The sequence below is a fragment of the Hydra vulgaris genome, chromosome 15 (assembly GCF_038396675.1).
Source record: "Hydra vulgaris chromosome 15, alternate assembly HydraT2T_AEP".
Lineage (NCBI taxonomy): Eukaryota > Metazoa > Cnidaria > Hydrozoa > Anthoathecata > Hydridae > Hydra > Hydra vulgaris.
In genome coordinates, this window is record NC_088934.1 from 21,762,578 (window position 1) to 21,789,876 (window position 27,299).

General features: G+C 26.8%; 1 protein-coding gene across 1 annotated transcript; it reads right to left on the reverse strand.

Annotated features, from left to right (window-relative positions):
- Positions 1 to 461: 461 nt before the first annotated feature.
- On the reverse strand, positions 462 to 25,847 carry LOC136091524 (uncharacterized). Its single transcript, XM_065819185.1, has 7 exons — positions 25,597 to 25,847; positions 25,384 to 25,445; positions 15,206 to 15,436; positions 14,952 to 15,035; positions 4,940 to 4,970; positions 2,894 to 2,922; positions 462 to 1,742 (listed from the first exon to the last, which is right to left on the reverse strand). The coding sequence occupies exons 1-7, from the start codon at positions 25,736 to 25,738 to the stop codon at positions 1,620 to 1,622; spliced, it is 702 nt and encodes a 233-aa protein (XP_065675257.1). The 5' UTR covers positions 25,739 to 25,847; the 3' UTR covers positions 462 to 1,619.
- Between the last annotated feature and the right edge of the window lie 1,452 nt (positions 25,848 to 27,299).

The following is a 27,299-nucleotide window of genomic DNA, read 5'->3' on the forward strand; positions in this document are numbered from 1 at the left end:
TTGTCTTTGGATGGAAAAATTTACCAGAATCGGTAGTGGAGACTGCATCAGTCAAAGAGTTTAAATCCAGATTTAAACTGATTGACTTGCAGATAACAAGAAAAAACGGTTGCAGTAAATTTTTTAGACAACTATTGTGTTGGCTGTCATAGATATTGCCTGGCACTCTATCTCAAAAGCATTTCAATCATTATTATTATTAAGTAATTATTTGAATTTAAAGCTTAAATACAATAAAAAGATTTACAAAAAATTCCATTCTATTTGATAAAAAAAAGCAAAAAAGGAAAAACAGATTTGATTTAAACTTTAACAGCATGGAGATATTTTAAATCTTTTCATAAAAAACATTCGCCCACAAAAACCATATTTGTAAAGAAAAAAAAAATACTTTTGAGTTTCAATAGAGTTTTTATTTGACTTGTGCAATCAAGAATGACATAATTTCTTTATTTGACTTATTTTTTCAAAACATTTGAATTTTATCATCTGGGTTGATGGTCATTATTTTTAATAAATAAAATTCTAACCATAAAATAAAATAAAAATTAATTAATAAAAAATTACATGAACACTGTCGGATTCTGAACAAAGATGTTTATTACTACCCTGGCCACTAAATGATAAACATACCCAAAAACTAAATGATAAACATAAAACACCCAAAAGCTTAATGGTAAACCTACCTAAACTGTAAATAGTAAACCTACCTAAGTACTAAATTGTAAGCATACTCAAACATTAATCGAATCAAATTGCATACTTTAACAAAAAGACTTACAAACTAGATTAAATAATTAAGATAAGAAAATTGAACAACCTATCATAAATTTCAAACACTTTGAAAATTTATACTGTAAATTATTTAAAATGTAATTTATAAACTAGTCCATTATTTCTCATCAACATTATAAAAATGTTTGTAAACAATGGTAGATTTTGTTGCTAACAGAACTTTTCAAAGTTTGGAAGTGTATAATAAACTTCATGTTGTAATTTATTTATGAAAAACAAACTTCCTCATATAAATAAAGATTATTATTTTTTGAATTATTAAGTTTAATTCATTATCAGCAAAAAAAAAAAAAAAAAAGTATTAAAACTGGCTATTAATTGGTATTTTTGGTATACATGGCTATTTATTGGATAATTTATCCTATTTATTTATTTAATTGAACATAATACAAAACTTATATGCAGAAAAAGATTAATTTTATCAGAATTGAAGACAATGTTAAGTTACAATAAAACTTGAAGTAGATTTAATAACTTTAATATTTTTTTGACAAAAAATTTCAACTTTTTTATAATTTAAGACATTAATTTACCTGATGTTACATAACTCAAAAATGCAAATTCCATGAATCATTTATCACTAGATCTAGTACTAATTAGTAGTATTAGTATTTTATTTAATAGTATCTACTACTAATTAATAGTATTAATTTAAGTACAAGAAGAGATTCTTCAAAAAGAAAGGATCCAGTTTTATTTCAGAAAATATTTTTAATAACTTAACTATTTAAATAAAATTTATGCTGATATTGCAAAAATTTGTTATTGCAATTGTTTAACAATCCTGATTTACGTTATATTCAAAACTGAAATAACAAACGTTTTTAACATACCATGATGAAATCTTTTTTGTGAATTAACTTAGGATGAGCTTTTAAAAGAGAACTAAGACCGTTTAAATTCCCATGACATGCAGCCAGCATCCACTCCTTCTCTTCAGCAAGCATCTAAAAAATCTAATACTGTTATGAAATTATGAATATTTATTTCATAAAATGCCATTTTCAGTCACACTCAATGATACATGACTATTTCTAGTTAATTATACTTTAAATGAATAATTTGAGTTAATAAAGCTCTCAATAAAAATCAACATTATAATTTAATTATACTTTTATGATACAAGATTTACTGATTTGCAAGAATGCAACTTCAATATTTAATGGTTAACTTTGCAAGAATGCAACTTGTATCATACTTGGTTGATTTTTTAGCTTCATCCACTGATTTTCTGCCATTATTATCCCATCAATTTTATATTAGGAAAGTTAACATTATTGTAGAAAAGCTCATTATATTTTATTATTTTTTAATGCTGTCTGTAACGCATTCTTTTCATGCATGTAGTCAACATGCTTTCATATGTATAGTCTTTAGAATTTCAAGACTTGATATTATAAAAATAAAGATTTTCAGATTTCATATAAGTCATTATTTTTTTAATAGTAAATTAAATATAATTTTTATGTATTTCAGATGATTTACATAGGAGAGAGTAAAAAAGTTTAAAAAATATCAAAAATTGAAAACTAAAGGTTATGAAAATATATAAAACTAATTTGAACTTTTTTATTAACAATCTTATTTTAATATTTTAAAATGATTCAAATGTTTTTTTTGATATTTTAAAAAGAAAACAACCTTGAACAATAAAAAATCAACCTCTCACCTATAGACTTTTTTTTTTTTTTAACTTAATGTTCATAAATTGAATAGAGAAAAATTACTTTTCCCTCTTGTACCATATTAAAAATAATAAAAAATAATTGTTTTCTAATTCAGAGCCATAATGGGTGGAAATGTGAGCCAACAACTTAAAAATTTAATGATTAAAACTTAAAATTCTTCTCGACTTTAAATAATTCCAATCAAATATTTACTACTAGCAATTTACAAAATTATTTTTATCAAGTTAATAAAACTATATAAATATATTTTTTTTATCAATTTTTTTTTATTTTTAATGTTATATCATGACACCATATAGTTCAACCATCTTTTATTTAATAAACTTATTGTTGTTTAAATACTTTAAATTAAATAAAAAATTTTTAATGAAAAATAGATAATAAATACCTTATAAAAAGTTAAAACTTACATCTAAACCATCATTAAGTCCAATATCATCTAAAAAAATTTTTTTTTGCTGTAAGCTTGTGCATATTTAAATAAATTTTTGAAAAATATAGAAAAGTAATTAAATATAAGCAATTAAATATGCTTTATATCACTTTTGATATCACTTTTATATTTTTAATATCACTTTTTCACTGTTTGCATAAAAATAAATCATCCTTGAATCCATTTAGTGCTAAAACAACCATAGTGCAACAGTAATGGTGCAAACCATAAGTAAACCATTAGGTAATAAAAACTTAAATAATTTAATTATTTTTTAATGTTTACATCAAATTGTGCATGAATATTGTGCTATGCCCATACCCATTAACTTTTTGTTAGGCAGTTGCAATTTTGCACACATAATTATATTATACAGTTTTGTGCTTTTAGTAGAAAAATAAGACTAAATATTCAGTAGGAAATTAATTATCCAGATAAATGTTTCTGCCTTAAGAACCAAGCAAACATAACTTTTCAAGACTAAAGCTAAACTCAACTGAAGATTTAGTCTTGTTTTTTTTTTAATACTCATCAGTAAAAATAAACTCTGCCTATTAATTTTAAGTAATTTTTAAACAAACAGATTTACAAGAACGAGATTTTCTTTATTAATATAAAATGAATATTGTTTATATATGTAGATACAGAATTCTTCCAGGGCTACAACACAGTATGTACACAGCAGGGCAGCTTTAATTACAGCTGCATGGATTGATGCTGAATTGATTTTTGAAGAAGATACACAATTTATTGTTGAAGTTTATTAGTTTATTTACATGAAGAGTTTTTATTCTGTATTTAAATAGGTGATGGCAGGCAACAGGTAAATTTCATCATCAGAGCTTCATCAAACTTTTACAAACATCTCTAACAAATTTCAACACTCATTTTTCTCAATATTTGAAATTTATTAAGTTCAACAGCAAATGTAAATAGGCATAGGGATATTCAACAGGACAGACTACAAAGCAACAGGATAGACTACGAAGGAATACGACAGACTACAAAGCAATGAATGTAATTATAAAATTTAAACTGTTAGTGAACAATTAAATTAAATGATGAAAAAAGTATTAACTGCAACACAAAAACTATGAGTAAAAAACCAAATTTATAAAAGAAATCTTATTAATTGAAGTACAAAAGGTGATTCTTCAAAAAGCATATGATTATATATACATCAAATATGAATATATATACATCAAATATGATTATATATACATCAAATATGATTATATATACATCAAATATGATTATATATACATCAGATATGATTATATATACATCATACAAACATGGTGTTTGAAAGAGTATTCACAGGAGTTGGGTTTTTAAACAACAAAAAATTGAGAAAAAAACTCCATTTAAAATTCATTTAAAAAATAAAATCCATGCATACCCAGTAATCACATTATTTTTCATTCCAATTTTTTTTACATTAAGTTATTTATTGAATAAATTGTAAAACAATTTATTCAACAAAAAACAAACTATTTCAATTAAATTAGTCATTTTCGATGTTTTTAAAAGTTGATTTTTCACCTATTTCACTTGATTGGATGATATTACTGTTTTACACTGAATCCCATGATTTCCTAAGTACAAATTTTATAATCCTGAAATCCCAGGATTGAGAATGCCCCACATTTTTGCTATCTCTATTGATGAATATTTTAAACAAAATTCATAAACAAAACAATGCAGCGATAAAAAAAAAGAACGAAAGAAAACGTTTTTGTTATCCTCATTAGTAAGCATATCTATTATTGTGAATTAAAATATCATTACAAAATTTTGTGGAAAACAATACTTGCAAAATAGTGATTCATTTCTAAAAATGTATAAATGAGTTATACTGGTAGACAAAAATTACAAATCTAGGCTACTAATAAATGATATTACTAGGCAAAAAAACCTAGGTATAAAGTAATAAACATAATAGAATCAATAGAACAAATATAAATAAATTTCAGAAAATACAAAAATAAATTTATAGTAACTTATAAAGTTTAAAGAAAAAAACCTTCAAGATCACCAACTTCTTCTTCCACTAGCTAAATAAAAAATAAATGTAAAACATGATGAAAAAGCAGAATTGACCTTTGTAGATAAATTACTTTATACATTGCACTAATACATGTTTCTCTAATTTATATAAATTAATAAAATAATATTAATGATCAAATACTGAAACAGCAATATGTAAGAGCTTCAGTACATACAGTGACTGATGGGTTGGGTGTTAATGTCAGGGTGTTAGCCAGGCCAATGGCACTGTATTTTCTGTGGAATTCCCAATTTTTTTGTTTGTTTGTTTGAAGTATTAGGACAATATATATATATATATATATATATATATATATATATATATATATATATATATATATATATATATATATATATATATATATATATATATATATATATATATATATATAAATTGTCCTAATGCTTATTTATATTCTAGACACTTTAGGATTTAGGTGATACATATATATTATCACAGTTCCAAAAAAATTAGCTAATTTGGACTTGAGGTAATTTTGGGAAATTACTTATAAACTTTTTTTTTTTTTTTTTGCAAGATTCTTTTTTATTTGAGAGTGCTCACAGAGAGTTCTGATTTTGATTTAATTTAGGTTAGTTTAATGGAAGCTAGAGTTTTTATCTCACGCCTTTGCGCCCTGCGTATGGTTTATCTAATTTTTAACATTTATTACTCCAATACAAAAACTATTATATCCTCATATTGGAAGAACTAACTGTATTTTTAAGAAATGTTTGTCATTTTCAATAAATTTTTGTAACATAAAAGATGATAAAATTACTTAGAAGAAAATATGCAATTGTCACATTTCTCTTGGTTCCCATTCTGCTCTAGCTTTTAATCAGCATGCAACTATGCCTCTTCACCCTTCCATAAACTTTTTTTTTAAGGCTTCAGATGAAAGTTTTACAGTTTTTCCACCAATTGTGAGTTGTTTGACAAATCAGTCTGAGAAATTTTTCTAGCAGCTTGAATAGTTTGTTGTAACTTACATTAGGTAATAAAAAATGAAGTAGGATTCCCTCAAATTGTAATAAAGCAACATCAACATCAAGCAACATTAACATCAACAAACTCCAAACTTCAACTTTGAAGTTCAAGGGTATAACTGCCTTAGGTTTGATTTTTGGCTTGAAATCTGAATTAATTTCCTTAAAATAGTTGCTTCAAACTTCAGTTTTGAAGTTCAAGGGTATAGCTTTGATTTTTGTTTGAAATCCTAATTGATTTTCTTGAATAGCATAATTTGAAGAATTAGATCGATAGTAAGAGCTCTTACAACTTTCTCAATCGTCTTGCAGCATAGCATCTAGAAATTTTTCTTGAAAAAAGCAACAGGAGTGACCCTGAAGATTTTTAAACACAATTTTTGAATTAATAAAAGGTTGTTCATACATGAAAATTTCAAATTTTTGTTTACCAGTAGGGCTATTATAGTTTTTAGAACCATTAATTTTTTTATTTCCAATATAACATGACAAAGAGGTAACTCACCATGGTAAAGTAAGTAACCCATATTTGAATGGTACATTTAAAAATCTTTTTTAATCGGACAGCTAAACCATTGTTAACACCAGTTTTGGAACTTGTATTATATAGAATAATTGCTTCTAAGTATTTAATAGTATAACAGGCTTGGTCGGGAAGTGGGAGCTATCGCTTTTGAATACTGACCACGGAAATAATATTTAGTTGCGAAAAACTGGCCAGATTTTTTAGCCGTTTTTAAAAACATTTTTTTTAAATTCCCCATCCCCTTCCCCTCCCCCATTCTTACAAACTCATTATACTTTAACTTAAAGTTACTTTGTTCTGTTTTAAATACTAAAATTAAAAAACTCACTAGCTAAACATCATCAATGGTATTGTGAAGCAGTTCCGCTTCCTCTTCATAAAGTATTTTTAACCTTTTTAGTTGATTTCTATCTAGTTAATTTAATTTCTACAGTAACTCAATGATTTAATTATTTCATTTGTTCATCTTACTAAAAAGAATTGTTTTAAATATGTTAAACTTTTCAAACTATGCGAAGCATAAAATAGTTATTAAAAAAATTAACTTTTTTATTTATAAAATAATTCAATAATACTAAAACTAGCGTTAGTTTTTTTTAGTTAAGACTTTTTGGGGCCGGGGGCTTTTTTGGTTTGGAGGCCTTACTTTATGTGCCACAGCATAAAAATGACTAAAAAAAGGTCTTCTTGACTATTTCAAGGCCCCTAACATTGCATGACCCGGGGCTATAGCCCCCTCTTACCCCAACCCTCCTTAATCCAGCGCAGAAAATAAGACACCAGTATATAAATAAAAATTATATTAAACTCTTTGATAAATAAAAGAACATTTGTTTCCTTATTACTCACTTTATATAAAAAATGTCGCTTAATTTTATAAAAAAAATTATAAAAGAGTGATGTTTCGAAAGTATTTGTTCTAAACGTTATTTATTTTGCTTTAAGTTTTTTCACATTAAAAGTTATTTTCTTTTCCTAGTTTTTTGTTTTGTTTTGTAATTGTCTCTCATCGGTCCAATTAATCTTTATTGTGAGTTTTTTTTGTTTTTTGAAATGTTCTGAAAATGACTAAATCTGGCCAGTCAATCTCAAAATTCATTTTCATGGAGGCACTTTAACATAAAATCATTTTCATTTATTAAGTAAATTTAATTGTTTACATAATTGATTAGTATATTTATGAGTATTAGATAGTATATTTTTATAATGAAAAGTGATAACATTCTTGATGTTTCAAAGGCAGCTACAACTAACCTTTTAGTTGTTCCTGTTAAAAAGTTTGTAAAATTTGTGAAGGAAGCATTTATCAATCATACCCTTAAATGTTTTTGCTACATTTGTTCTGACATTGAGTGAATAAGGAGGGTTAAACCAGGTAATGTTTGGTTTTTGAGATCTTGCATTATTTTTGGGATATTTATTTTTGTCAATCTTTAATAGATGAGTATTGAAGTAGGTACATAAAAGTTTATTAAACTTTTATGTTCCTACTTCAATACTCATCTATTAAATTCAACTGGTTTTAATGGTTCCAAAGGTCATTTTACTTTGCAATGTTATATGATAAAAAGTGCACCATTGTAAAATATTATTTTTACTGCAAATTTAATTACATAACCTGATTTATTTTACTCTGGAAATGGAGCTGACATCTTCATTTTATTGACATTCATTGTTGGTCAAATTTTTGGATCAAATTTACTGACATTCATTGTTAATTTGTAAATTCATTGTAAATTTGAAAATTCATTGTTAATTTGTAAATTCATTGTAAATTTGAAAATTCATTGTTAATTTGTAAATTCATTGTAAATTTGAAAATTCATTGTTAATTTGTAAATTCATTGTAAATTTCCTGACATTGTTGGATCAAATTTACTGCAATTCATTGTTGGTCAAATGTTTTACTTTATTTATGAAGAAAATTTCAAGCAATTTTACAAAAATACTTTTGCAATAGTCGTGTAAGGTAAGTTAAAAAATATATGATAAAGTTTTTCCAAAAGTTTTGTCAATAAACTAAAATATTTAAAGTTTTGAATAAAAATGCTTAGTTAAAATACATTTTAATTTTGAATTTGTGTATTGTAAGTTGAAACTTTTAAAATATATCTAAAAGTTATGGAGTTTTATTTTTACTCCTTATTGGTCAAATATTAAAAAAATAATTTTAAAAATAATTTAAATAATTTTTTATAATCGTTAAATAATCAAAACAAAAAATACTTTTTATTTTTTTAAGTTGTAGCATTAAAATCTAATTTATTGCCATTTGGCAACAATGAATGATTAAGGTAAAGGTAAAATACAAATTTTTGTAAATAAATTACATTCATTGGTTTTATGTTTAAATAGGGTAAAAACTATAGAAACACTTTTTAAATACTCTTAAAATTATATATAAATTAATTATTTATTAATAAATAACAATTATTAAATAATATTAATATAATAAATTAATTATAAAATAATTACAGGCCTTGTTACGAGATTTCGCTGCGTAGCAAAAACGCGTAACGCACTTTTAAGTAACTCAGCAAATATATTTTGCATCGTTAGAAGTTTTATCGCGTCACTAGCGTCTTTTCAAGTACCGCATTGTAATTAAAGTTATTTTATTAACGCGTTAAAAGTCATACAAACAGTTGTTTTTTTTCTCACTATAACAAAAGTTACAAATAAAATTAAAGTTCTTATTAAAAAAATCATTTTTATTATTTTTTTCAAATATAAACTAAATTTTATTTTGAAAAAAATATTTTTTTGATGAAACGTAAAATACTTGTTTATTTTCTTATGATTTTACATTTGGTTTTTGGTTATTTTATTAACTGTTAATAAGTTTTTTCTTATTTAATTTGTGAACTCTTTTTAATAATGTTTTTAAACAATAGAGTTTTTTTTTTGTTATTTATCAGTTACCGATAAAATATTCGTGTTCATAATTTATTTTCATAAATTAAATGAACGTCATTAAAACTTTACGTTACTGAATTAACAATAAACAAAATATCTTATTAATAAAATATTTACATCAAAATAAATCGTGCATTTTTTAAACTATTATGACTAAAAATAATTTTTATATTTAAAAGGAATTTATATATTTAATTCCTTAAGATAAAGCTTAAAACACTTTATTTTTTTTAACTAATTTTTAATAACAAAAAAAAAAATTATGAAACAAACTGTTTCTTTAACAAAAAAATCTATTTGTTTACAATTGCGGTTAAATGCTTTTACTTACGACTTTATTTTAGAGATGGAAAACGAACCGAACCCGAACCGAACTAGAACCTTATCTACGACAGAACCGAACCGAACCCGAACTTTAGTTGTTACTAAACCGAACCGAACCCGAACTTTAAAACTGTTGTGAACGAACCGAATCAAACCAACTGCTCTTGCCCTAACCAAGCTAAATAGAGGCTTGAAAAAGTGAAAATTTTGCAATTCCCACATCACTACAATACATAACATGCTACATTACCTAATGTGTAACATACATAACATAATTTATTACCTAATGTATAACATACCACGAGTTTAGAATTATTTTGTTCTATCTCTCATATTAAGTGTTGGAAGAAAATGAGTTAGTAATTTTAGTAATTAATAATTACTTTTAAAATATATTTTAATTTTTAAATTTCTTCTAAATAATTTGTTTAAATCAAAATTATTTAAAGCATAAGTTATTATTTCTTTAAAAACTAGCTAAAATTTTAAGTAATTTTTACTTTTAGAGAAAAATGAAAAATTTTCTCCCAACGTTTAAAATGGGAAATAGAACAAAATAATTCTAACCTCGCGATAAGTCTACAATTCATAACATTACCAACCAAAATGGAAATGTTGTTTCTAAACATTTGCAATATTGAGGTGTTGTTAATGTTCTGAGTTTTTATTCATATCTTAGTAATTAATGATTGCAATAATTACATAATATTGTAGTAATAATGAGTAACAGTAAATTAACTCGTAAATGGACTAAAGAAGAAAATAAGAAAATGGACTAAAGAAGAAATAAAGCTTCTGAATAAACGTCACGTTAACGATAATCAAAAGATAATTTAAATATTCTAAAAGATAAGTTTTTGCGTAGCGCAAAACTGCTGAACGCGTAGGCAAATCGCCTTTTCGCAAGCAAGGCCTGTAATTATAAAATTAATTTTAAATGATAAATTAAAACTCTTTTCCATTACAGTCTTTTTTCTATTATAAATACATTGAGAAGTTACTACATTGAGAAATAAATTTAGCTCAACAAGGGTGATGATGCCGTAGTGGTGTAGTGGTAAGTGCTCACCTCATAAGCAGGAAGTTCTGAGTTTGATCCCCACTACATCCCTGGTATTACCGCTCTCAACTTGAATCTCCGTGCAGCAGCCTTGTTTGTCAAGATATGTGTTTCAGAGTTATAGAGTTGTGAGAAGGTTGAAACCACAAAGTAACCTAGTCAACTGTAGTGGCCTTGTGGGGTGGGGGTGGTGAATTGAAATTAAAAAAAAAAAAGGAATTACGGAGGGCTGGATAAACATGTTTCAAAGGGCAATAAAATTGTGAAAATTTAAGGAGCTTTTTTGATTTTCAATATTCACAGGATCAATGTAAAAGATAAAAAGAGAATCCAAGTTTTAACAATGGCACCCTTTAATTTCTGAAAGACTCTAAGCCTAAAATTCTTTCTTATAAAAGTCCTGGAAACAGTTTTTTCCGCCTGCCTAACTGCCAAAATAACCTGCATTTGGTTTAATATATGCAACTATAACACATTAAACAATGTGTGCAGGGAATTTTATTTTTGTCGTACTTAGGCCAATGATTCACAAATCATAGTTTTGCTCAATCAATCAACTTTTAGTGTACATCACTAATTGGTAAGAGCATTGAAGTTTTAAAATGCCACTTACTTAAATGTTCATTTTCAAACCTTTTGATTGTCACCAACTGGTTAAGTTCTCAAGACTTTTCTTGCATAGTCTGCGCATATGCAATATTGCTTGTAAATTTAAGAAGCTTATTCTGTTTCTTTTTATCATCATCATCATCATCATCATCATCATCATCATCATCATCATCATCATCATCATCATCATCATCATCATCATCATCATCATCATCATCATCATCATCATCATCATCATCATCATCATCATCATCATCATCATCATCATCATCATCATCATCATCATCATCATCATCATCATCATCATCATCATCATCATCATCATCATCATCATTATCATCATCATCATCATCATTAAGTTAGTTTCAAAAAAAAACTGCCACTAATGTTCAATGTTACCAAATGGCAACAATTATACTTGCCCAATTAAGCTATATATGCAGAGTCTAATTTTGACTCATTTAAAACAGCTATACAAAAGTAATAAACAAAAAATGAAACGAAATAACAGTTTCAGTTGATTATCAAGTTAAATGATGAATATACTTTTTGCTCACAAAAATAACCCAAAAGTAAATGTACCCCATTTTCCATTAGCACAGAAATCACAACACTTACTTTAATATGAAAAACTAAGCTGAGCTTGTGTACAAATGTCATTAAATTGATATTATACCAAACAGGAATTACTTGAAATTAATTCAACGATTATGTTGCCATATGGCAACCGTGAACAGTAAAGAGTTAAAAAATGTTTTTAGTAATTACACAACGAAGAACAAATATTTAAAACTTGCTAATACTCTTTGAGAAAAAAATGTTTTCGAATCAATGACTTTTATAAGTTTTGAAAATTCTTAAGGGATTTATATAAACTTTGAATGAATGGTATTTCAATTGCAATTCTTTCAATTTGTAACTTAAAAAATATGATACACCATCACCAATACTAATGCTTTTAATTGTTTAAAATTTATGTCATAAAGATTATTTCATAAAGGCTTTCAGGATACTTATAGACTTACTTACACTCAGTTAAAAAAAATTAGCTTATGATTAAAATAATCATCATATGATTTGGCTGAACATAGTAGAAAAATTGTTCAACAATCATGTAAAAAAAAAAAAATTGTAAAAAAGATAAATTACAAAAATTATTTCAGCAGAAAGAGGTAAACTAGTTACAATGCTTCCTGCAGTAAATCCTCCATCTATGTTGTTTCCTAGAGTGTATTTCAAAAATTTAATGGTGAACAGTGCTCCACGAGAGCAGTTGGGACAGCTTACATAACAGGTTGCATAACATCTGATGTTATGTGCTGTGACAATTTTCAAATTCAAAAACAATGTTCAGGATGTTATACTTTCAATTTTAAAGAATCCTTAATACCAGAACCATCATCTAAAACCTCCTGAAGAAATAACCCCTTTAGCACAAAAACAACCAAAGAAAACCGGAGGTGGAAGAAATAAAATAAAAAAACTCTCAACAGACACTCCTGTAAGAGAAAGAAATTTATAAAGCAGAAAATTGTAAGATTACAAAGAAAAATAAGAATTAGTAAAAATGCAAAAAGCAATTGCAGGTTAAAAAGCAATTGCAGGTTAAAAAAATTGGTACTGCAAGTTCATCTAATAAGGTAATTGACTTAATAGAGAGTGAAATAAATGACACCAGTGGTTTCACAAATAAGCCTGATTTTTAAAACAAGTTGATTCCAAATGATTATGCTTTAGTCAAAGTTACTAATTTAAAAAAATTTATATTCATGCTGGCAAAATTATCAGTAAGCACAGTAAAAAAGTGCGAATGTTTTTAAGGTATTTCTTTTTCAATGAAAAAAGCCTTTATTTTTCTTTATTATTCCAACAGTTTATATTTTTGAGGTGTCACTCATGAATATTCTTGAAAAATTACTGCTAATCCTTGGAGAGACTGCAAGAGTTGCTTGCCATTTTATCTTTACTTTAGTTTTGCATAAATGATGAATAACCTTTTAGATTGGTTGAATAAGTTTGAAAGTTGTTACCAGTAAAACAGTTCTTTATTTTCTCAATGTTTTGTATTTATTATTTCAACTTTATACTTACTTTTTGCCAAAAACAGTGTAAAGGATACTCATTTTAACAGTTTTAATATCAATTTCTCTCCCACCCTCACCCTTATTTCCACTAGTATTAATTCACAGTTATCAGTATTGATTCACTATGTCCCAGGTAGTTATTCACTATATTCTAGTACTGAGGTACAGTGAATAACATATCATACCTCACTTTAAACCTCTGTGAACAGAAAGATAATAGATAATTAGGCTTAAGTGATTTCTTATCTTAAAGGACATATCTCAACACTTTCACCTTAAAAAAAAATTATTTTAACTTTTACTTTATTTGAAAAAAAAAAACCCTGAATCACTTTGCCCCATCTTTCTCTACAAAAAATGCAGAAATTTATCACTTGAAAATTTTAAACAAGAATAATGGACTAAAATCTAATCTTTGCAATGACAACAAATTAACGAATTTAAATTATTTAACAAGAAAAAATTCAAGAAAAGAGATGTTTATAAAAAATGATATCAAATAAATTAAACTTTCTTTATAGTGATTTTATAGTAACTTGAATACTTTTTTAGTCTTATAAAAGTATATAAAATAATTTTCAGAGTCAGAAATGTTGTCTGAGCAAAATGCTCTAGAAGAGTTTAAATGAAAAATAACAACAAAAACTGGAGTGACTAGGTTGTCTAACATTTATTATTCAAACTTCTCTGCAATGACAGAACCGTGATTTTAATTATTAGTGAATCATCAAGATCAGAATTAGTGGAAAAGTTTTTCACTAATACTTCTGGAATGTTAGACATGTCTTTTTAAATGACACTGTTAAAAATTTTCATAAAGTCTCTAGAACCTAAATTTTGAGATAAAATTCCAGATTAAGTAATCTTAGAATTGTAGACCTTAGTGTTAGTCAATAGCATTAGCTGAGTTTCTTAACGACACCCAATAGCATTAGCTGTATCAATTTCTTGCATTGATAAAAATATATTTCTTCCCAAGAGAGTTGTTCTTGCAAAAAAACCGCAAAAATAATTACAATTAGAAATAATAGCTGCACAAGAAAAAGAAAACCATGGTAACCAATTTGGTAGCCAAGGAGCAAATTAATAAAGTAGAAAGATTAGCAAACCATGAAACACATTTAACATTTTAGATTATACTTTAAAATAGAAAGATTAGCAAACAAATAAACTTGGCTATTTGTTTACTTTTTGCTGTGCTATGCTCGAGAAAAATTACAAAAAAAATCTAGGAGGATAACCAAAGAATTGCAAATATAATCAAATTTTCTTATGTTTAGCAGATTAATATTGACAGGAGAGAATTCATTTAAAGATGTCATATCTGGAACTTTATTGTTGATTATTAAGCACACATTTTTTAAACGCTTTTATATCAGTTTCTATATATTTATTTAAACATTATTTCTGTTGATTGATTTATTAATATAACTCATTGCAATGGTTTTGTTCTATAAAAAAATAATATATAAACACTCACCATAGTGTTAATTGAATCCATGCTTGGTGTGCACTGCATTCTATAAGACAAACTGCTCTGTGATGAAGCTACTGATGCTCGTGACTAAACAACCATCATCAAAAAAGTTTTGATAAGGAAGATAAAAAAAAGATTTAGATTGATCAATATCATCATTGTATTTACAGTAGTTCTAAAAAACTTTGGTAGTTTTTTTTTTTTATGTGGTTTTTATCATAAAAGAATTTCTTTAAAACAATTTAAAAATTATATACCAGATCAGATATACCAGAATCTGATTGAATTGTAATGGAGCTATGTTGAGAAACAGAATCTTCATCATCACTTGTAGTATTAGAGGTTCTTCGCTCAGCTAAATGCAGAAAATCAAAACGTGACTTCATATGATTAATCCGTGCTGGCATAGGTCTTTGAGCTTTCCTATTAATCACTGACGAAGGGAAATGTTCTTGCGCTTGTTTTATAAGAATGATGTACTTTTCTCCCTAAATATAAATAGTGGCATTAATTCCAGATTTGCAAAAATCTGATACAAAAAGATCTGATTATATAAGACTGTTGCAAATTAATCATACTTTTATATTTTAAAAGGATTTTTTTAAAACCACCTGGCACTTCTCCACACCCGCTCAATGTCATTTTTTAAAGAAAAATATTTAGTGAAAAAGCGATAATTTTGAATTTTTATTTATATTATTTCTTTTATTTACATTATTTCTTAAACCACACCTGTGAACTTCCATATATTATATATTAATCAGAAGATAATATATAATATATATATATATATATATATATATATATATATATATATATATATATATATATATATATATATATACATAAATAGAATAATATCTTGCCATACAAATGTAAAGGAAGATAATTTTTTGTATACTAGGAAATATATATAGCACACTTGAGTGCGACTTTTATTAAGTTCAGTATGTTTCTGTAAGATCGTGAACACACATGGCTAAACTTCGACCCTTCTTCTTTTAATCCAATATGATGGTTTTGATGCAGATAGGACCCGCCCAAGAACAACTATTTTCAATTTAAAAATGCTTCAACTTAAATTTTTTAAATTTTTTTTACATAAAACATGAAAGTCATTTTTAGTCAGTGCCTAAAATCACACTCTAATTTTATTTTTTAATATATTCCTTAACATACATGAAATAAAATTATTAGATTAAAAAATAAAAATATAACAATTAAATCTTTTTAAAAATACAAAAGAGGTTTTTATCAAGTAAGGAGTTTTGTGGGGTGAGAAAAAACATGCAAAATAAAACCACTGTTATCACTTAATAATAATAGTTTCAAATTATTTTAATTAAGAGTAAGTTTGATAGTTGTAGCTGAGTATTTATTCGCTATCGGATAAACTGTTATGGGCTTCTATATCAATGCAATCTAATTGTTATTAAACATCAATTAGTTCAGGTAAAACCTTTTCAATAACATCCTTACTTCTTGTGGAATTTTCAATCAGTTAAAGTTGCAACACCTCTTCTGGTAGTACTAATTTACATACAGACTTCAAACGCCTTTTCAAAGTAATACTGAAAATATAAGGATCTGATGTTTCTAAACCTCTACAAAAAACATCAATTAAGTTAATTCTAGAAGGTTTTTTTGCATGATCCAAATGATCTTTTCTGTGACATTTGTCAAAACAATGACCCTAAGCACACGGCTAGGGCAACTCGTGCATGGTTTCAGAAGAGGGAAATTGACTTATTAGAATGGCCGAGCCAATCACCTGACCTCAATCCAATTGAAAATCTGTTGCAGGAATTGAAATTGAGGGTGCAGGAGAGAGATCCAAGAAATCTTATCCAATTGAAAGAAATATGCAAGGAAGAGTGGGCTAAAATTCCTATTAGCATATGTGCTAATCTTGTGAACAAGTATTCCAATCATTTAGAAGCAATTTTGGCTGCTAAAGGTCACATGACAAAGTATTGAGTAAATTTTTTACAATGTGTTGAATATTTTTTGAACCTTAACTTTTACAAAATTGCAATTATCAAGTCAACATTTAATGATATTGTTGTTTTGATACGATATTTGTATTTCCCATGTAAAACTACATTAGAATAGTGTTTGTTTATGGTATTTTGTTGAATGATCTTTAATTAAATAAAGTTTTTCCTTTGTGTCCGATATTTTTTGCACCCACTGTATATCCGAAATTTCTGATAACAATATTGGATAAGAAAAAACTAGCCGTGCAGTATTGCAATTATTAGATAAACCAGTGCCAACTGGATGGGGTTTGTCTACATGTAAATTTAATTTTTCCCAAAATCTTTTTGTACAAGACTTTTTCGAGCTTTTACAAAACCTTTATTTATTTTTCCTTTTGCCTGCTAATACTTAATATCCAATTTAAAAAATAAATCTAGATGATATTCCATGAAAATGATCCAGCAATGAAGTGGAATTATCTCAAAGAGTAAAAATCTTTCCTCAGTCTTAAATAATTTGTTTGTGTAATTTTCAATGTGACTTATTTCAGTAGGTGCTGCTTTACAAAGTGGACACAATTGATAAGATGGAGTTTCAGTGATTTCCACTAAAATCGATTTTATCTAAATTTTCGACTAAAATTTTCCATCAATGACTGTTGAAAATAAGAGGTTTTGATGTTAAGAATTTTTTCATTTGGTACCCATATTATAGTATCAGAAAGTTCATTTATTTGTCGTTCAAAAAAAATATCAAGAATAAGTTCTTTACTTTTTTTAGCACTTAAAGATCATTGGCCTGCAAAATTTAACAAAATTAGGAGTTGGGTTTGCCCAAATCACATCCCAGTCATTTTTAAAGCCTCAAGAATACAATTGTAACAGAAAAAAGCGAATTGCCTGATGAACGTTCAAATAACTCATCAAACTTTTGATTGAATTAGGAAAAATTACTGGCTCCATCATATCCCCAATTTACATTTACAACATTTGTAACTTTAGATATAATTTGTGATTCTATTATTCTTTGGACAGTATGAACTAGTAGATTTTGTAAAGGCACATTTGCCTTCATGTCAGAGATGTGCATATTATTTGGTCTACATTTTTTTTTTAGATTTCAGAAAATCACTGTAAAGCAGATAAACATCTGTACCTCTCTCTTTACTTTCTAATCTTATTGCCATTGTGCTGATATTTAGTAAAACTATAATTTAATAGAAAAGGAAGCAAGTCCCTCTTCTGGAGAAGAGGGACTTGCTCTATTTTGTTTCTTTGTTATTTGTTTTTTTTTTATTTATTTCTTTGTCAATGTTTTTATTGATATCATATACCAATTGTTTATCTTGTAGAACACACATAGTAATTCTTTTTTACATCTTTTTTACACTTAAAACATCTTGCTGTTTTGAGTGTATACTTTGTATTATATTCAGCTTTTTTAGACAGATTTGAAATTGCTATTCTTTTAGCTCGTTTTCCTTTGTCTATAAAAGGCAATGTATACCGCCCTTTCTTTAATTCTGGCATTTCTAATACATTTGAGAGTTTCCAGATAAGTTGTTTAGACGGTAAGTTGGAAGAAGATAATTTAAATCTTATGAGTGGAAAATTCTCAGACACTGTAAAGCAATCCAACAATTAAATCTTGTAAAATATATCTTAATGAGAAATCAAATATTTTTTTCAGTTAATCTTTTATTCTTTTATTTATTGATTATTTCGATTATTTTATTTAATATGGATCACTCTTAAAATGAACTAGTTGTTTGTTATAATACAATTAAAAAGAATAGTGTGTGTGTTTATATATATATATATATATATATATATATATATATATATATATATATATATATATATATATATATATATATATATATATATATATATATATACATATATATATATATACATACATATATATACACCCTCCTAGTCGGCGTTTATCGGGACAACTTTTTTTTATTCCCATTATTATAATTGTACCCTTGACACTTTTTTTTTACTATTATTTCAAATATATAATTTTATATTTTTATATTTTTATTTTATGTCTATTTTCATTTATACATATTTAAATTTAATATTTTGTTACAAAATTGTATTTTTTATAACTATTTTTGTTATTTTATTTAATTATTATCTATTATACTTCATTTTTTTTCTTCATCTATTTACAAAAATGAATAATTACAGTAATATAACCTTGAATTAAACTTGCCTTAACCTTGATCCTGACCCTAACCAAACTCTCAGATGATATAGCAGAATTCCTAGCGGCAGTAGGCACTATAAGAGGGTCAATGTATATATTTTCACTTTGTATAAAAGTTGCTAATGGGTACATTTTTTTTGTAGAGAAATCTTGCAACAGATTTTTTACTACCTTTCAGACAAACTATAGCTAAGAGTCATTTATAGATTCTGATTCTGATCATTTTTAGACTCTGATTCTAATCATTTTCTTGAATTTATCCCCCCTAAAAATAGCTAGGTACAAGTTTTTAAGCAAAAAAGATCAAATATTTTTAAAGTTGTGTGATTTGAAACTTTTAAATAAATGCTGAGATTTTGAGGAGACAAGGGGGGCTTTGCCGATCTCTACTAAAAGTAAAATATTCATATTTCAGGATCTTTTTGGACCTAGAGGCTAAAATTTTCAAGGAATTCTTATTTTAATAAGTACTCTCAACTGTATAAAAATCAGCAAAATCTGAGATATATGGTAGCATTTTAAAAACTTCTGGGTCATTAGACATGGTATGTCAATTAAACACTTATATGGTATGAGGTCAAGACAACATTCCTGTCAGTCTTACAGAAGTGTTCTTCAGAACTCTCTTCAATTCTCACTAGACTATTTAATAAGTGCTTGACTGAATCTTGCTTTTCTGCCTGCTGGAAAATGGTTAACTATGGTTCCAATTTTTAGAAACTTTGGAGAACATTCTGACCCCTCCAACTATAGCCCGATCAGTCTTTTATCTGTTATTAGCAAGGTCTTTAAGTCTTTGATCAACAAACTTCTAACATTCCATCATGAGTCAAATAACTTACTGCCTTACAATCAATTTGGAACTTTGATCCGCTTGCTCTATGGCTAACTTGCTAACTGCTGTGACTAAAAGATTTTTTTATAAATTAGATGGAGGTGGCAAGGCTAGGGCTTTTGCTCTTAACATATCTAAGACTTTCCACAAAGTTTGGAATGCTGGTCTTTTCTATAAACTTGCTTCTTATGGTGTATCTGGGAAAGTTTTTGAGATTGCCAAATCATTTCTTTCTGCTTTCTTTCAACTTCTGCATTCTTTCAACTGTTTTATTAAAGTTATGCTTGAAGGCAAACACTCTTCTCCATTTCCAGTAAACTCTGGTACCAAGATCAAGGTTCTATCCTTGGTCCTGTTTTTTTTTTGTTTACATTAATGATCTTCCTGACAACCTTACATTTAAAGTGACTAATTTACTGATGACTGAACCTTATATTCCTATCTTAACAAAAAGTCATCTTGTTTTGATCATTTAGAACAGGCAGCCAATTTTGAATGCAATCTCATTTCTGTAACAAATTGGGGTTTGCAGTGGTTTGTGAATTTTAACTCCAACAAAACTCAGTTTACTACAAACAACCATCACAATACTATTAACATTCCTATATTGATGAATGACAACTCTCTCAATGAGTCCTCTTCTTTGGAAACCATATATACAATCGATTGATAAACTAGCATCTGTTAAGGTTGCTTCTTTTTATCCTGCTTGCCATTATCTTACTCCTGATTCCATTCTCTACCTCTAAAAATCTCTTATTTGCCCCTGTATGGAATGCTGTTGTCATATTAAGGCTGGTTCTTCTAACGATCCCCTTTCTCTTCTAGACAAGATCCAGAAACGCATTGTAAACATAGCTGGACCCACCCTATCTACTAAACTTGAGCTTCTCCCGTTATTGTAAAGTTGCATCTTTTTGTTTTTTCTAAGAATACCAGGGCTCGAATTAAGCATATTGCAATTGCAAATTGCAATTGTTTTTCACACCTTTGCGATTAGTTTTTCCTAAAATAAAATATTTTCGCGCTTTGTTTGTTTTTTTGTTGTTTTTTTTGTTAATTATTTTTTCTAATTTAGCATTTTTTTTTGGCCATTCTTAAAACCAATGTTTTTGTTTAATTTTTTTATTAGGGGTCATAAAGTAGGCCACGCTAAATTTATCTTTTGAATAGAAGTATGATATTTGTGGAGATTTTATTTAACATAAAGCGCTTTTGAATTTAAATTACTTTAAATCTCTGCATAGAAGCCAATATTATTTTAAAGTTATATTTAGTTTGATATACTAAATGGATAAAGTAAATCACAGTAAATTTACCTTTAAGCTAAATCAAAACAACCAGTTAAGTTATTACAGTGACTTACAGTCACTCAACCATATAAATGCCATATAAATGTTTCTATATATATCTTATATGTTGTTAACACTTAATTAAAGCTTTTAACTAAAAATTATTTTAACAATAAATCTCAAATAGAATATAAAAAACATGATACAATTTTTTTATATTTTATTTAAAGCAATATCAAGATCAAACATTTTATATAAATATGCAAGTTGTTTTTAGGAATTTTATTTTAAAAGAAATCTGTTTGAACAAAAGAACTTTAGTCATCTAAAATTCTTTTATTCAATCCTTTTTGTGATTGAAATTTAAAATTGAAAAAAGAATGCTCAATACTTATAAATTTAATTCAGTGGCGTCTGTAATGCCCAGCATAGCGAGAACCGTTGCTGAAAATTAAATGCATATTTAGCTACAGTAACAATATCAGAATTAGAACATAGTGCAGGTGAGGAAGAAAGTTTTATTTAAATCGTAAACGTTTTGAATAGTTAATTAAATTTTGTTTCTTAAAAATAGTTTTAAGAGTAGAAACATTCTATTGCAAACATTAAACCAGTGATTGCAAACATTAAACCAGTGATTGCAAAAGTTTAATAAAAATTGCAAACATTAAACCAGTGATTGCAAACATTAAACCAGTAATTGCAAACATTAAACCAGTGATTGCAAAAGTTAAATAAATAAAAAAAATTAAAATTAATAAATTAGTTCTGTTCAAAGAAATTTTTTCTAAAAAAATAATTTAAGCTTAAATTAAACTTTCTTATTTATTAAACCAAATATTTTTGTTTCACTTTTTATTGCAAAACAATTGAGAAAATTTAATGAAAATCATCAACTTAAAAACCATTTGAATGAAAAAACTAATTATACTTAACTTTTAATAGTACGCTAAAGAGTACGATCAAGAAGCAATAAATTGGAAAAAAAATCTAATGTTTTTTTTTGCGTTGATCTTACTAGTTTGGCCTATAGATAATAGACTTGTATGGTCTATAAACTTGTTTTTGCGCAAATATGAAGTTTAAACTTTAATGGCAATCATGTTTTAACTTATTAATTAGAACAATTCTATTTATTTACTTTATTTTGTTTTAAACGCGTTTTATGTTAAAAAGGTTATAAACTGTATAAAACAGCAATAAAACAGTGTTGTGAAGTTTACATTATTGTTAGAACAACAAAGTTTATTTTATTATTGCTTTATAGCTTTTTACAATAACAAACACTTTAAAAATAGCACATTGTCAGCATGAACGTATTAAATAGTTTTCTATAACTAATTAAAGTGGTTTAAATATTTTAATATTTGCGTTTTTTAATTTTAGTTTTTTACTTTTTTAAGTATCATGTTAAGTAAAAACAATTATTAAAAGTAATATCTTAATAGTATTAAAAACATTACTTGCTAATTACACTATAACTGCAACTTAAACTTTAAATTATAACTTAAGCTATAAATTATAACAGTAACTTACGCTGTTTTAAACTCCACCAAACGAAAAAACTACAAGATAATGTTTAAACATGAGACAATATGTTAAAAATAACAATTACGAACAATTTTATACAAACTTTACCCACCCCATTACCGCTAAGCAATGCAAGTGATGGGGGAAGGGGGTAGGAAACAAAAGATTTTCTTTTTGTGATTAGACTTTTTTGCGTTAATTGGAGTCCTGAATACTATCATGGTCACTGCTCATAGGATATCAACTTTATCAACTTTAGTTTCATCGAGCAAAACTCATTCTCCCTTGATTCGTCATTCAGAAAAGTCTTATCCTTTTACTGTATCTGTTCCTGCATGCTCTAAAAAATTTTTTTCTAGTTTTATTTCCTGCACTTCAACCCTTTGAAAACCTCCCCATTATGCTTTCCTGACTCTTACAACCAACAACTTTCCAAGTCTTCTGCAAACCATTTCCTTGTTCTTTAACTTTATTCTTTGTTTTCTAGTAACTGCCAACTTAATAGTGGTTGCTTGCTGTCTTGTTGGGAGTGAATCAAAATAAATAAAAAAAGAAGAAAAAGTGTTGAAGAAAGTTGGAGCAGAAATGTAAAAAAAAATGATAAAAAAAGATGGTAAGAAAAACTATTTTATAGTATTTGACATAGGGTCAAATCATTATATTTTAACTAATGGCCTGGGGGTCACCATCTCTGATTTTCCTGATTTTTACATATTGTTATGTGCATTATGTAGATAGGTTAAATTTGAGATTTCAGACTTCCAAGTACAACGGTTCAGAAATTATAGCCTTAGAAACATGACACTGTGGCCCCCCTTGATTTACAAATGGTTAAAACAGACTACTTTAGAGCTGTATATATATTTTTTCACTTTCAACAAGTGTTTTATTTTTTCTAGAACTATTTTCTCTCTATAAAAAATTGGTTTTTATTAACTCGTATTAAATTAGAAAAAAATTATGACCTCTTCAACTTTGGAAAAAATCCTAAAATTGCTAAAATATGCTAAAATGAAACTAAGTGTAGCATTATGCTATTCATCCACAAGCCTTTACAGATAAGTTTTCTGATTAGTTACTATTGTCTGCAATAAATAGGCAAAATATAGGCAGCTTGTTGCAGTTTAGAACTCAAATATATCTAAAAGCAAAATGTCCACTCCTCTAAAAATGGCACGGATTTGACAAGTTTATAATGTTTGCATTTTCAGATAGTTGGGTCTAATGGTCTGCAGTAGTGGTGTAGTGGTAAAGCGCTCGCTTCATAAGCAAGAGGTTCTGAGTTCGATTCCCACCACGTCCCTGGTAGTACCACCGCTCAACTTGTTTCTCAGCGCAGCAGCCTTGTTCGTCAAAGATCGTGTTTCGGAGTTATAGAGTTAGGAAAGGGTTATAACCACAAGTAGCCTCCTCATCTGCAGTGGCCCTCTCGGCCTTGGGGAGGTGAATTATATATATATTAAAAAAAAGTTATATTTGAGTTCTAAACTGAAACAAGCTGCTTACATTTTTGCCCATTTATTGCAGACAGTAGTAGCTAATCAGAAAACTTATCTGTAAAGAATTGTGGATAAATAGAATAATGCTACAGTTAGTTTCATTTAGGCATATTTTAGCAATTTTAGGATTTTTTCCAAAGTTGAGGAGGTCATAATTTTTTCTTATTTAATACAAATTAATATAAACCAATTTTTTATAGAGAGAACTATCCAGAAAACAGTTCTATAAAAAATGAGACTCTTGTTGAAAGTGAGAAAAGAGTTATACAGCTCTAAAGTTGCCTGTTTTGACCATTTGTAAATCAAGGGGGGTCACAGTATCATGTTTCTAAGGCTATAATTTTTGAACCATTCTACTTGGAAATCTGAAATTTTAAATATAACCTACCTACATAATGCACATAACAATATATAAAAATCAGGAAAATCAGAAATGGTGACCCACAAAGTTTTCTTCAAATTGGTTGAAATATAATGATTTGACCCTATAATAATTGACAATTTAATTTATTTATTCAAGTTAATAGCAAACTTGTTATAATTTATTGATATTTTTTTAGAACTTATATTTCTTTTGATATTAATAATCATATAATTTAATTCTCAAATATCTTTAATTAGAAAGCATTAATGGTGGACCTAGGACACTAACTAACTGATGATGTAAGTGCAGACTACAGAAATTAAATACCTGAATAAATCATTCCATTTACTATTAGCACCTTCACATTAAGTAGCATATTCACAAAGCTGTTTTGTTCTAATACAACTAAAAAGAAATTGTCCTAAAAAAATACCCTGCCACCTGAGACAATATTTCAACCACAATGTGCTAGTACCTGATAAATTAATTCAACCTTGTCAAAAGGCACTTTTGGCTTTACTAAACATTTCTGCTGGGAGGTTAAATAAACCAACGAAAGATTTCTTTGTTCGGCTGCTGAACAGGTAAATGCAGTTTACAATTGCACAACATTTACATGCTCAGTTTTCTTTAGCTTACTTAATAATATATAACTAACTCTTTGATTTTTTTTTTATTTATAACTATTGTTAATACTAAAAAACAAAACAAAAATTACATTTTCAGTTTTTGCAGCTGTAATTAACTGCAGAATTTCTTTAAATTCTTGACGAGCTCGAACTAAATAAACAAATAAAAAATAAATAATTAAACATTTTATATATAAACAAAAAAAAATTTATTTGTATATTTTAAGAATAATAACAATCTATATTTACTGAATATTTAAATTGTTAATGGTCTTGTAAACAAACTGATTCGTAACTCTTACCTTTGGTAGATGGAGCACTTAAATGGACTCGAAATTCGTTTATAAGGTCACTCTGTTTCACTTTCCCATTATTTTTTAAAAGAAAATCTTTAACAGCTTCTACTGTTATGATATCATCAGACTCGTTTTCTTTATTTGTCATGTTAAAGTACGTGTATGCATATAAATTAATGTATAAAATCAAGTAAATAATTACGATTAAAGTCTAAAGTATTTTAATTACGTAAATGAAATTAAAGTAATAAATATTAACTTAAGTCCTTTTTATCATTTTACAGAATTACGGAACATTATTGAACACGTGAGCTCCATCGTGTTGTTAAGAGTCTCCTCGTGACACCACGCGATTTCGTATCTTAAGCCATAGCACTAAAAATTGTTGAAGGATCTACTAAAAATTTCCAGATTTGTTTGGGAATTTAATTTTAATTTTGTAAATAAACATTTGGATGGTTAAGCGCCAAACCAGCCTATACAACAAAGTTGAAAAAAATTAGTTTATATTAAAAAATGACTTATGTAGTGTTTCTTTGCAAACACCAAAATACTATGATTAAAATTTTAAAGTGCACTGAACTGCAATAACATTTAATTTTTTCGGTTTAGTGTCTTTTGTTAAAGATTCGGTTCGGTTTTTGTTATTCGGTTTCGTTATTCGATTCGGTTTTTGTTATTCGATTCGGTTTTTGTTATTCGATTCGGTTTTTGTTATTCGATTCGGTTTTTGTTATTCGATTCGGTTTTTGTTATTCGATTCGGTTTTTGTTATTCGGTTTTGTTATTCGATTCGGTTTTTGTTAAAGATTCGGTTCGCTTTTGTTAAAGATTCGGTTTAGTGTCTTTTGTCAAATTATCCCATTTCAACATATTCGTTGTATAGGCTGGTTTGGCGCTAAGTCATCCATTTTTTGTTCGTAAGCGTACTTAGAGGGAGAGGGTATTCGAGGGTTAAGTTGTTTACAAATAGTACATTAACTAATACTAAGTAAACAATGACAACGATGAAAAACATAAAAATAATTATTATTATCTTTTTATTTCAAAGTTATATGTCTAAAATAATTATACAAAACTATATATAAAATAAATTATCTTTTAGATATGTTATATAAATTATTATATAAGAAGTATAATATAAATTGTATATAATTTAAGATATGTACAATATAAATTAAATTATTATAGTAATTATTAAGTATTGGAGACTTTTTTGTAATTTTTAACATGATTTTATACAATAATATATATTAATCAGTAAAAAATTACTCTCCAATGAAGGAAGTTTTATCTGTTTTCTTATTAGATGTTTTCAATTAAGTGCTTAACCATTGTTGTTATTCATCGTTAGAATGTTATTCATTGTTATTCATCGTTAGGGCTCTCCCTTTTGTATATATACAAAAGGGAGAGTCTAGAAAGTATACTTTCTTAAGTTTTTAAAATTAAAAGCAAAGTTTGTAAAATTCGTTAAATTAAAAGATTCAAAAAACAAATTTGTCCAATTAATTGTTCAGAATACACATAATTTATTATTTATTAAGTAATATAGATTAGTATAAGACAAAGTACCATATACTAAGGTGAGAATTATATAGTTTTATCTCTTATTTTTTATTATTTGATTTTTGGTTTTTATTTACTAAATTATTCTTATGTTCATAATTATATAACTTTAATATATACCTTATTTTTATTATTTATAT

What these genes read in the sequence shown, in the direction of transcription:
- LOC136091524 (XM_065819185.1), bottom strand. Translation starts at nt 25,738, where the DNA reads ATGACAAATAAAGAAAACGAGTCTGATGATATCATAACAGTAGAAGCT. An exon ending in CAGCTGCAAAAACTGAAAAT is followed by an intron (nt 15,437 to 25,383) that starts GTAATTTTTGTT and finishes ATTTATATTTAG; the next exon opens with GGAGAAAAGTACATCATTCT. An exon ending in ATTCTGGTATATCTGATCTG is followed by an intron (nt 15,036 to 15,205) that starts GTATATAATTTT and finishes ATGGTTGTTTAG; the next exon opens with TCACGAGCATCAGTAGCTTC.